Source organism: Gopherus evgoodei, chromosome 13 (genome assembly GCF_007399415.2).
Source record: "Gopherus evgoodei ecotype Sinaloan lineage chromosome 13, rGopEvg1_v1.p, whole genome shotgun sequence".
Lineage (NCBI taxonomy): Eukaryota > Metazoa > Chordata > Testudines > Testudinidae > Gopherus > Gopherus evgoodei.
In genome coordinates, this window is record NC_044334.1 from 5,226,902 (window position 1) to 5,239,753 (window position 12,852).

At 42.1% G+C, this 12,852-nt stretch overlaps 1 protein-coding gene across 1 annotated transcript in view; it reads left to right on the forward strand.

Annotated features, from left to right (window-relative positions):
* The first annotated feature begins 431 nt into the window (after positions 1-431).
* Positions 432-12,852, forward strand: part of HECTD4 (HECT domain E3 ubiquitin protein ligase 4) — a 110,373-nt gene continuing 97,952 nt past the window's right edge. The window contains 1 exon segment of the mRNA XM_030582336.1: positions 432-881. Within this exon segment, the coding sequence (XP_030438196.1) occupies positions 726-881 (156 nt within the window). The 5' untranslated portion in view covers positions 432-725.

Here is a 12,852-nt window from a genome sequence, read left to right on the forward strand (position 1 = left end):
CGGGATAAGCGGGGAGCCGGGGGGTGGGGGCAGTGGGGGCAGGCGGGAGCGGAACGGGACAAGCGGGGAGCCGGGGGGTGGGTGGAGTGGGGGCAGGCGGGAGCTGAACGGGATAAGCGGGGAGCCGGGGGGTGGGTGCAGTGGGTGCAGGCGGGGAGCCGGGGGGTGGGGGCAGTGGGGCAGGCGGGAGCTGAACGGGATAAGCAGGGAGCCGGGGGGTGGGGGCAGTGGGGCAGGAGGGGCAGAGCTGTGGAGCCAGCCGGGAGGGGAGGGTGACGGGGAGTTATCTGCCAGGCGGAGACGGGCAAAGCAGACGGATCGCGTCACGCCTGAGGGGGGCGCTGTCGGGGGGCGGGGCCTCGCGCGGGGGGCGGGGCGCTGGGGAGCCGCGGGGGGAGGGTGTATTGTTCCCGGCGCGGGGCATGCCGGGCCCGCCGCAGCCCGCAACATGGCGTTGTGCTGTCACCCGTGTGTGTGAGGAGGGGAGCGGGAGCTGGAGCTGGAGCTGGACGCTGCGCCCCAGGCACGGCCGCGGCTAGAGATCCCGGCCCCGCTCTTCCCGGCTGACAGCCCCCGGCCCCGCTTCCCCTCAGGGCCCCCCGGCGCTGCGCTCCGCTCCCTCCCCCCGGCGCGCGAGGGACCCTTTCCCTTCCCATCTCCCCCCGCCATGGGGGGGTAGCGGGGCCCGCCTCACTTCTGCCCCAGGGTCGCGCGGTGCCAGCCCCATGGGGTCCCCGGCCGCGGCTGCGGACTCGGCCCAGTGGCTCTCGGTGAAGGAGGAGACCATCTTCCTACACGACGGGCTGATCCGGGTCACCGACCTGGCCGAGCTGCCCAGCGAGATCATCGGGGTGGCCGAGCCCGGGGACACCGAGCTGGAGGTGAGCCCCCTCCCCCGCCACACACCCCTGGCAGGAGGGGGGCTGCTCCGTGGGCAGGGCGGGGGGTGTCAGGGTGTGTAGGGGGGTGAGGAAGAGGAGAAGGATGCTCAGCGAGGCCTTGGGGGGCTGGGCGAGGATGGAGGTGGTGGGAATCAAGGTGAGGAGGGTGGTGATAATGAGGGGAAAGGATGACACACAGGATGGAGGTTTGAGGAGGCTGGGATGAATTATGGTGGATGCAAGAAGGTGATGGATGATTTTGGGGGGTACTGAATCCAGAGATCGAAGTGGTTCAGGGTATTAATCAACCCCTACCTAATGGTGATGGGGCTAGAGAGGGAATGAAGATGGAGGGTGAAGGATTGAAGCAAAATCTCCTTGTTTGAAATCCGGAAGGTTAGAAAAAAAATCTGTGTGTTCTAGAACAGCCTTTGATGTATTGATTTTATCCTTATTTTAATTGTTGTTTTTGTACAGTTAGCAATTAAATCTATTTGCCTTAGTGCAAAGCATCTGGGATACTTGGGTATCTAGGTGCAGTATTTAGGCTGTTGTAATGATTATTATTAAAAAGCAAGGCCAACAGCTGGGTTATTCATCACAGCTTCTGTCCCTCCCACAAATGTTGGTAGCTCTGGTGGAAGGCGAATTGTGCAGCTGTGTGTATTTGTGTATTCTGTAACATATGCATCTTTTTTTTTTAGTGGTGTTTCCTGTGACTGTGTAGATTGCATCTATTTGGTACACTGCATCTTTTGCTGTATATCTCTCTTCTCCTCCTCCCTCTATCACCCCCACCCTCTCTCCCTGGCAGTGTAGCTTGCAATGACACAGGGTCTTTGTCAGAGAAGCAGAGTGATGTTATCTAAGTGGGGATGGTTCAGCAGCTTTATCTGTGTATTGTGTTAGGTCAAAGGCATGTATTTAGGCCACAACCCCTTTAGTGAGGGTTTGGCAGCATACCAAGGTGTTGCCAAGAACCCACAAGCTACAGCAAGTGCAGAAGCCTGCAGTCTTGACAAAATCACTGCTAGATTCTGGTGACAAGAAGCTAAATTTGCTGTTTATGAAAACTTCCTCCAGCCTTTATCTAAAAAAGGAAGGTCACTATTATTATTTATTTTATTATTATTATTATTATTTTGCTGACTCTGACTCTTTCCTCTCTGTGAGATGTCATTGGGGGTGGGTCTAGGGGCACTGACCGGTTGTCATGAAATGGATATTGCACAAGTCACCCACCATAAAAGGCTCTTCCTATTTGTGTGATATTTTCTGTTTGTTTATTTTTTATATCTCTATCTAAATGGCATGACTCCTCTCTTTGTGATCTGAATCCACTCTAATGTTCAATGAAACTTGTATTCAGAAATTCATTTAAACCTCACTATATACTTGTGGAAGCAGTAGTGAGCAAATCATCTACTTGCTGTACTAGAATGTCGCATGGGCATGCTTAGATCTCTAGTGTGCTTGTTCCCTCATACAGTAGTAGAGTATTCCTATTTTTTTCTTTGATACACTCTTATTTTCATGATTTTACAAACTAGACCAGAAACTTTATCCAAAATGAAACTTGACATGAAGGGCCTTAGTATTGGAGCCATATATGTCTCTAAAACTTCAAATAACCTGCCCTAAAATTATTAGTGGGGGAGAAGTGGAGCAGAGCAGGAAATGAAGTTTAAGGCTATCCTGTGTTTTATTACAGTTGTGTAAGGGGCTGTAAGCACGGTGTGGGCGTGATTTAAAACAACAAAAAAAACCCCTCTGAAATAGGAAGGCTAGAGTTTGAGTGCTACGTGTGCTTTTAGTATGAAACCTTATAAATAGCAGTCTGCTATGATATCTTTGCTTGTTTAATTTGTAATCTTGAATTGGGGAGCGCCGAGACACCGATACACCTCTACCCCAATATAACGCGACCCAGTATAACACGAATTTGGATATAATGCAGTAAAGCGGTGCTCCCGGTGGGGCGCAGGGCTACGCACTCCGATGGATGAAAGCAAGTTCGATATAACGCAGTTTCACCTATAACGCGGTAAGATTTTTGGCTCCTGAGGGCAGTGTTATATCAGGGTAGAGCTGTATTTTGTGACACTGAAAATAGTAGAAGACCTTAAAATGAAAAGATACCTTATTTTTAAAAATTGGATTAGTATAGTATGCAGACTTAAATGCTTCTGGCATTGGGGTGTGCAGAATTTTGATCAGCTGAGATTTAAGTGACTAGTAAAAATGTTCTGTACCTACCTACTACAAATTTTCAGTATTTTGCATACAACTTCTTCTGTGCATTTAATATATAACTCTTATCCTTCCCTGGTAAACTGTACTGGATTTGTTCCAATAGTGACTGTATTAAAAATATTTTGATGCATGGCTATATATTCATCCAGTAAATTGAGCCATTGCTATTCTGATTTGATGCATAATAAACAAATTTCAACTGTCCAAATACTCATCTGTTGTGAGATGATTGGGGATAGGGAAGATATATTGTTGTTGCTTTGATTAATTAACTTTTATATATACTTTTAAACTTGGCAAAGGGCACTCAACTCTGGATGGAAGCTTGTTTGGTAGGTAGTTTTTACATCTAAAACGATTATATAAATGAATGGATATCCCTAATTCTAGGACTCTCTCTGCATTTACCTGAGAGAGAATAACATCCAAAGAAGTTACTTTGGTTTTTTTCTGTATGTTTATTTGTAGTTCTTTAAAGTCTCATTCTCTTTTAAAATAAATGTAACAAGAACAAAAAAACCTTGACATAACACTAAGATTTTGACAAATTGAAAATAAACAGGATATTTAAAGTTTAAACCTGACACTCCCACTCCTGTAAGATTTTGTTGGGGTTTTTAAATGGAAGGTTATGAAATCTTTACACTCACAAGGAGAAAATATGTTCTTGCAGCAGTGGTGCTGGTGCTGGGGGTGCTGCTGTACCCCCTGGCTTGAAGTAGTAATAACAAACACCAAATACATGGTTTCCATCATCAGCAACCCCATTATAAAAATTGTTCCAGCATTCCTGCCTTGCAGTATCCTTTAAAGATTAATTTCCAAATTTCAGTGTTTCATTAAATAAGCAGTCTTTTAAACTTGTATATCTGTGCACATGCAAAATAGATATATGTACTATAAAAATCTGTACTTTCAGTGAAAAATGAAACACAAAAAAAGCTGCTGTAGTGATCAGTATTGACAATGAAGTCCTCTGCCAACAGAATATATACAACATTTAGTCATTGCACAAGCTTCCCCACTAATATTCCTCAACCCTGATGTATCGGGCTGAGAGTTTCAAGGTATATTCAGTCCTTGGCTTCTCTGAGACTAAGAAGTGTGCCAGCAATCGAGATTGTTAGTTTCAGTCAAAGCCCCAGTGCACAAGTGATGACATTACAATGTTTTTTCATATAGCCCATCAAATGGTAATACATTTTTGTTCTGTGCCATGTAGGTTGGATTCAAACCAGTCAGTGATTTATGTGGAAGGCCAGCAGTTCTAGAGTTAACAAGTGGGAGGTTCAGTTAATGTAAAATGGCACTTACTTTGAAACTTTTCCTCTGGAGAAATAAATGTGAGAAAAGTCCAGTTTCTTTTATGTTAGTCATAGGACTAAGTAAAATATAAATGCCAGTGGTCCCACTGCTATCTTAATTCTTATACTTTAAACTTCACTTATCTGCCTAAGGAAAACAGCAGTCATTGGGACATCCTCTCTTAATGGTCTTGAGGGTTAGCCTGGGAAAATCCGAAGGACCTTGTACTTGGAGTTATAAATATTGCTACACCTGTAGCCGGCCACCTAGGCCATGTCTCTGTCCTCATCTGATGAGGATCTAGTTACCTGTGCCCTTCTGTGATATGAATAGAATCAGTGGGGTAGGTTGCTGGAATAGTGCTTTTCATAGACATTTATTTACCTGTGTGAGAGAGAGAGAGAGTAGCGATAGCAAGACTGCTGTTCAGATCTTGTGTGTTTTGTTGCAGTAGCCATAGGTTGTAGTCAATGCTTGAATCATCCACATTGGGATCTGCAGTAGGTTGTTTTAGTTAGTTTAGGTTTGACCCATCTGGGATTAACCATTTGTCATGGGTTAGTCATATCTACTACTCAGACTTAAAAAACTTCCCAGATGCTTTCTAGCTGATGGACTAACCCTTGAGATTATAGGGGAGCGTCAGCTCTGCTATAAGAATAGGAGTACTTGTGTCACCTTAAAGACTAACAAATTTATTGTAGCATAAGCTTTCATGGGCTACAGCTCACTTCATCGGATGCATGTACGTGAAGTGAGCTGTAGCCCACGAAAGCTTATGCTACAATAAATTTGTTAGTCTCTAAGGTGCCACAGTACTCCTATTCTTTTTGCGGATACAGACTAACATGGCTACTACTCTGAAGCTCTGCTATAGTTAAGGTTGACACTAGTTGGTGTGCTCGAGGTCCCCCAGATAGCTTCATATCACAATCACAGCTCTGCCACGTTTCTCCAACTAATCCCTCCATCATTCAATACGGCTACACTTAATACAGGGAACGCAGCTAGGGGGCATGCATATAACTCCTAATGATTGTCAGCTCTGAGGGTGGCAAAATTAAGGTTTTATTGGTGTAGTGTAACTTTATATTTCCTAGTTTTCAGAGGTTTGAGTTTTGTTGAACTGGATGTTCTGGAAGGACAGGAGATAGCACCAGGCAACCTTAACTTTGCATTGAGCAAGTTTTTTTTTCAGTGAATAGATACAAAAGACAAGGGTGGGATCCCCATTAGGAAGGGGCAGTACCATTGTGAGAAACTGAACACCTTAATTCCAGTGTTAGGATTTATAGCAGAATGCTGCTCCTGGAACTTTCTTGGAGTGCTCTCTTTCACAATGTCCTCTGGCTTAGCTGGTGTATTTATAAAGTCTCTTATCTCCCTGGCTGCAGAAAGAGGGGATGGTTCTCTGTTATCTGGGCATTTACATCATACTTATCACTGTAATATGAGTACCTTTTCTACTCCTACCATAGCCCCTGATTTTCAGATCCTCTTCCGCTGTAACTACTCCAGAATCGGTCTCTGCTGGTGCTCAGACCTTTCCTAAGCAGCAGCGGTATGAAATTATCATGGTTCTCGAAAGTAGCATTGCTGCCCAGAAGGATGACACTGGATCAGTTTACTGCTTGACTCACATTTGGAAGGTTATCTTTGTCACCATAAATTCTATGTAAGTTGACAATACTCTCACTCACCAGGGCAAATTATCCACTTGCTTTGTGAATGGATTTTTCCTCCCGTTCTTTGTTTATTCTTTCATATGAAAGTAATCCTGAAATCTTGGATCCCAGCAGCAGTGTGACTTGCTCTATAGTGTGGATCCTGTTGTTAAATGTTTTGTGACTGAAATTTGAATAAAGGTAACTGGAGATACATTTAAAAAAACAACTCTGAAAGGCACTAGTCCAAATTATAGGTCAGCAGCCTGTAGAACTTCATTTTAAATCATAATCTGACTACCTGATATGGAAAATATTAGAGAACATATTTTTTGGAATTTATTCTGCAAACATCTATTATGAAGCATATTGCTTATCACCAACTTCAATGAGACTACTAACTGCAGTAAATACTATGCTCTGCCGTGAGTGCAGGATGAGGGTCTAGATTCCCCCCTTTAGTAATTTGGATCCAAATACTTAAATAATAAAAAAAAAAGCCAAATCAATATTTTCATATTAAAATAGATTAAAACATCCCACGTAGATTTTTCTTTTATTAATGTCTGTGTGTATTTTAAATCTGTGCTGAGAGACAGTAGGATTGTTAACAAAGGAAGTACAGGTAGAAAAACTATATTACATTTTGATTGATATTTGTGTGCTCTTTTTATATACTGTGAAGGATACTAAGGATGTTTTAAATATTAGGTTGTATGCTTACATTTTAATTATTTTTTTATTTCTCTTATGGCATATTTCAAAGTGAGTGATTAAACTTATAGTGCTTCCACAAGGGAAACATAGTTCATGCTTTTAGCTGAGCAGTTAATCATGCTGCTATATACAGCATAATATGAGTCAGAGATTTTGAAGGAGGATATACGATTAAAATTACTTGACATATTTTAAAAAACTAGAGCAATCCCTGAACTCTGATTATAAATTGAAGGTATATCCTGCTATGTATTGTGCTACAGTAGCTGAAAGACTTATTAGGAGCAATGGAATACAGCAAGAGTATTATGTAACAATTTCAAAATTGTATGTATTTTCAGATTTGAAACATGCCAAATATTACATGTGTACATATACATCATATGTAATTGCAATATTATGTAACATTTTCCATATACAATAATATTGATCTAAGAAGAATTAAATACAGAAATTCTGTTAGTATTTGCAAATAACAATGAACACAATCTTTTATAACCAAGAAATTCATTTGAGTAATGCTTTCTAGAGATTTTAGGCCAGACACCAACAGCCAGCAGACAAGCATGCAGTTCCCTAACAGTCTGTGTGCTGTGCAGCTCTGGGTCAGCATTCTGACCCCAGCAGCCTGCCTACAGCACAACAGCCCTAACCTGGTTTCCACCAGCCTTCCTTACAATTTGCAGTGTGATCCCTCACCCTCAGTCCCAGATTTCCCCAAAACCATCTGTCCTGAAATGTCCAGCCTTCTCCTGGAACGTTCACAGGAGTATTAAGGGGCATAGCTCCTTGTTTCTTTAACTGGAGTTAGTAATCACTGCAAGTCAAACACAGCACTGGATTGATTTAGACTTGAAGTAAAACAAAAAGAACAGGAGTACCTGTGGCACCTTAGAGACTAACAAATTTATTTCAGCATGAGCTACAGCTCACTTCTTCGGATGCGTAGAATGGAACACACAGGCAGGAGATATTTATACATACAGAGAACATGAAAAGGTGGAAGTATGCATACCAACAGGAAGAGTCTAATCAATTGAGATGAGCTAACATCAGCAGGAGAAAAAAAACTTTTGAAGTGATAATTAAGATGACTCATAGAAGGTGTGAGGAGAACTTAACATAGGGAAGTAGATTCAATTAGTATAATGACCCAACCATTCCCAGTCTCTGTTTAGGCCTGAGTTAATTGTATCTAATTTACATATTAATTCGAGTTCAGCAGTCTGTCTTTGGAGTCTGTTTTTGAAGTTTTTTTGTTGCAAAATTGCCACCTTCCAGTCTGTCACTGAGTGGTTAGAGAGGTTGAAGTGTTCTCCCACTGGTTTTTGAATGTTATGATTCCTGATGTCAGATTTGTGTCCATTTATTCTTTTGCGTAGAGACTGTCCGGTTTGGCCAATGTACATGGCAGAGGGGCATTGCTGGCACATGATGGCATATATCACGTTGGTAGATGTGCAGGTGAACGAGCCCCCGATGGCGTGGCTGATGTGATTAGGTCCTATGATGGTGTCACTTGAATAGATATGTGAACAGAGCTGGCATCGGGCTTTGTTGCAAGGACAGGTTCCTGGGTTAGTGTTTATGTTGTATGGTGTGCGGTTGCTGGTGAGTATTTGCTTCAGGTTGGGAGGCTGTCTATAAGCGAGGACTGGCCTGTCTCTCAAGATCTGTGAGAGTGAGGGATCATCTTTAAGGATAGGTTGTAGATCTGACAAGAATAGCTGACACAGAGTAGTGAACTACCAGTGTGCCTCTGTGTCACAACCTCTTATTCAATTGGTGTTTTTCATCGCATCTATGCTGAGAGCAGATTTTAAGAACATATCATTTACATATTTTGCAATTGGCATATGCTTGGAGTAAATGGTGTACTGAGCTGATTCTATAGTGTTCATGGGATTTATGGCTTACTGCTCTTGAAGGCTTTACTGATTTCTGTTGTGTCTCTTCAGAAATTGTATTAACCAGAATTGCTAGATCCTAGTACAGTGACACAATCCATCAGGCTGAGGGTTGAGAGTCTGTACACAGTATAGCTTTTTGGAACAGTTTAAATTTTGATATACTCTTGCTATGCATTTTACTTTGCAAGAATGTCTTAATCGAAGAAATTCTGGTATTTCTGTCACAGAACTTGGAATTCACTGTTTTGCACTAGGTTTTTGCTTAAAGAATAAGTGACCACATAAGAAAGCAGTTGTCCTTGTCCTTATATGTTACCTGTGTTGGGGAGGAGAAGGATGACCTTTTAGTTATGGGATGGGGCTGGAAGTCAAGAAGGTGGATTCTATTTTTGACTCTGCTTCTGTGTGCTTCAGTTCCTTCATCTGTAAAATGGGAGTAATACTTTCCTAATCCAAAGGGTGTTGATGAAGTGTACTGCAATCCCCAAGAAATTTTGCTGTGTAAGTGCAAGGTTTTGGATCAGTGTGTAATAAGAATTCTATTCTTAAACTGATTATGTGGAGAAATAAGTGAGTCCTATCTAGAAATTTCAAAAACTCTCTCCTGAATTATAGCTCTGTAGAAGAGGGTACTTTTCCTAACATGCTCACTGTGGTCTAGGTGTATAATAAATATATAATCAGATTTTTTTTCCTAGACTTCTAAATTATATTACATTTTAATTAACACTTTTCAAATCCATAAAATTCCTTGCTAGCATATTTTTCACTTCCATTTTTGGCCAAGTAGGTCAGTAAAACTAATTTCTTTAGCCTGAAACGCTTCATAAAGTACATACAATACATGCTACCAATTGGAAATGCACTACACTGGAACAGATACATTATTGGGATGTCTACAAAGAATCATTTTATGATAGTGAGTGGTCTTCATGGCTGTTTAGATGCAATAGTATTAACAAAAATGCTCCTTAATAGGGAAGTACTTGACTAGTACCAAGTGGTATTTAACATCTTATTTTAACACATTGTTAAAGTCTATACACCAGTCTTCCAATACAGAATTTGAAAATATCAATAAAGTTGAAATAAATTAATGCTCTTATTCTTTAGGGGAAAAATGCCATGAGGTCTTTAATGTCCTCAAGTGGAAGAGGGTCTGTTTTGTATGGCATCTTTGGCAAAATGCTGGGCCTTATTTTTGTGCTTAAGCATTGGTGTAGTGCTGACTGGAAGCAAACAGTGCTATCTGCTAAATAGTTGCTTTCTATAGAAGTCTGTATCAGAAGCAATAAGATACTTGGCTTGTGAAGTTGCATGGAGTCACCACTAGAGGTGATAGAGCTTCAGGCTGTAACAGATTAAAAAAAACAGAAAATACATACTATAAGCAGTGGCTATAATGTTATAGTTGTTGCTTGTAAAGTCTTGCATCACTGGAGCACTTTGAAAACATGTCTTAATTAGTTCGCAAGACAGGATTTTTATTTATAAAGTTTGAGATTAATATATTTCATATGTGAAAATTGTCTTACTCCAGATCTTTGGTCTGCAGAAATATTTCTAAACATGTATGTAAGCAGAATATATTAATGCTTATTGCATTGATAGTTAAGCTTCATACTTGATTTAATTATTAGACAATTTTCATAGTATTACATTTAGAACCTCTCTTCTGGCTATATGAATAGATTCCTTTGTAGCAACCTTCCCCCCACTTACCACCTGTTCAGTATACCCTTTGATATATTCAGGAAGCTAACTTTCTTTGCCATGGTTTTCGTTATTTTCTGTAATCTTGTTTACAAGCAAGCAAATTGACAAATTTAGTGATAAGGCACTAAGAAGCAGTTAAGACTCCTTGTGGTAATTTGAATAGATATGTATTCAGCTACTTCTGCTTTCCTTCTTTTATCCTGGAAGTACTAATCAAAGCTTAAATGCCATTGTTCTTGAGAGATCATGAATTCTTGCACACTTAAAATTGGTTGAATCTCCTCTTGATACAGGCATAAAAATTCCACCAGCATCACTGAGAGAATTGAGTGAGTTGGTTTCAGCACAGACCGTAAAAATTTGGTGATGGTTTTTATATTGCAGCAAAAATAATGTATCTGCTTATGGTTATATGTGCACACAGTGTATTGCTGTCTGCAGATTTATGGGGGTCCAGTCTAGCTACAGTTCACTTTATTGAAATATCTTTTCTGTACATAAGCTCGTGCAACATTTTGTAGGTCTGAGGAAAATAAAAAAGTACTGCATCATCTAAAACCAAATGACAAGAAAGGAAAAACCCCAAGACCAGACTCTGCATGATGAATCAAATTAGCGATCGGACTGTAGGAGATCTGGCCTAGTGGTCAGAACAGGAGTTAGGTCTAGTGGATGGAGCGGGCTTCCAGGTAGGGGAATGGAAGCGAGGATCAGAACCAGAGTCGTCTGCCAGATACCAAAGAGTCAAGGCAGAGCTGGGGTTCAGAGCCAGGATGGTAGCTGAGGGTGAGGAGGGAGGTGAAAGGGCAGGAACCAGAGAAGAGGAAAAGATCAGGCAGAGCCAGAGCAAAGAGGGAGCTAGGGGTGAGGCAGGAGTAAGGAGCCATGCAGGAATAGTATTGGATGTGGATTTCAGAAGGCAGGCAGAAACAGGGTCCAGTGTGGCAGCAGCCGGGAGTCTGCACGGTTGCACGGACAGCCTACCGAAGACACTTCCTGGCTTTCAGTAGTCAACGTGAGCCAGTCTGGTGGCTGCATGCCTTATGTGCTTTGATCAGATGGCCTGACATTCCAGGATTAGTGAGATGCTGCTTTGCTTATATCCATTGGTGGTGATAAGGGAGTGTCAGAGACCCAGGGCCCCCATAGCCCTGGATTCTAGAGCTACACTCTTAGATCCTTATCCATCTTTGTTTTTTGAGTGGTTTTTGCCTAGCCATTGTTTGTCTGTGGGTCAGTTGAGAGTTTAAAATATAGTCAAGGGCACCTGAAGTCATGGATAGATGCTCTTTTATTTACTTGAATGTACAAGTAAACACATAGTTCTTCGAGTTGTTGTCCCTATGGTGCTCCATTTTAAGTGTGTGCATGCGCCTGTGCACTTTGAATCTGAGATTTTTGGTAGCAGTGGCTCCCTGGATTTCATAACCACTGGCACATACTTAACCATGGACAGCTTTGGCATGATGTCCAACCTTATTTACACTACAGTAAAGCCCTCAAACCACAGCATGGCCTGCCTTCAGCTTCTGGGCCATATGGCAGCCTGTATATTTGTAATACCCGTCACCAGGCTTCATTCCCAGTGCCTTCAAGCCTGACTCAGAACTGTGTACACTCCCAGCAATCACAACCATGCAGACAGGTGTCTATCCCTCAAAAGAGTTTTCAGTTCTCAGTTGGTAGAAGGACCCCCATAAGTTTGCATGGACATTCAGTTCTTGTCTACCCGTCAAAAATCATCACCAGAGATGTGTCCATAGTAGGTCGGTGAGCTCACCTCCAGGACCTCACAACACAAAGCAGATGGATATCTCAAGAGTCTGCTTTTCACATCAGTCTACACAACCTCAGAGTAGTCTGGTACATGTGTAACCACTTCCTGCCTAAGATTAAGAGTCATTTAGAGTTATGGCAGACAAATGTGGGTGACCATGTATTATATAGTATCAGAGGGGTAGCCGTGTTAGTCTGGATCTGTAAAAGCAGCAAAGAGTCCTGTGGCACCTTATAGATTAACAGACGTATTGGAGCATGAGCTTTCGTGGGTGCATCCGACATGCATCCAACGAAGTGGATATTCTCCCACGAAAGCTCATGCTCCAATATGTCTGTTAGTCTATAAGGTGCCACAGGACTCTTTGCTGTTTTTACACGTATTATATAAACTGTCAAGGAGGAGCAAGATCCCAATCCTTGCACACAGAGGCAATAAAACTTTGTAACTGGTGCATAACACACCAGATTGCCATCTCACTAGCACAGTGGTAGGCAACCTGCAGAACATGTGCTGAAGGCGGCACGTGAGCTGATTTTCAGTGGCACTCACACTGCTCGGGTCCTGGCCACTGGTCCGGGAGGCTCTGCGTTTTAATTTAATTTTAAATGAAGCATCTTAAACTTTTT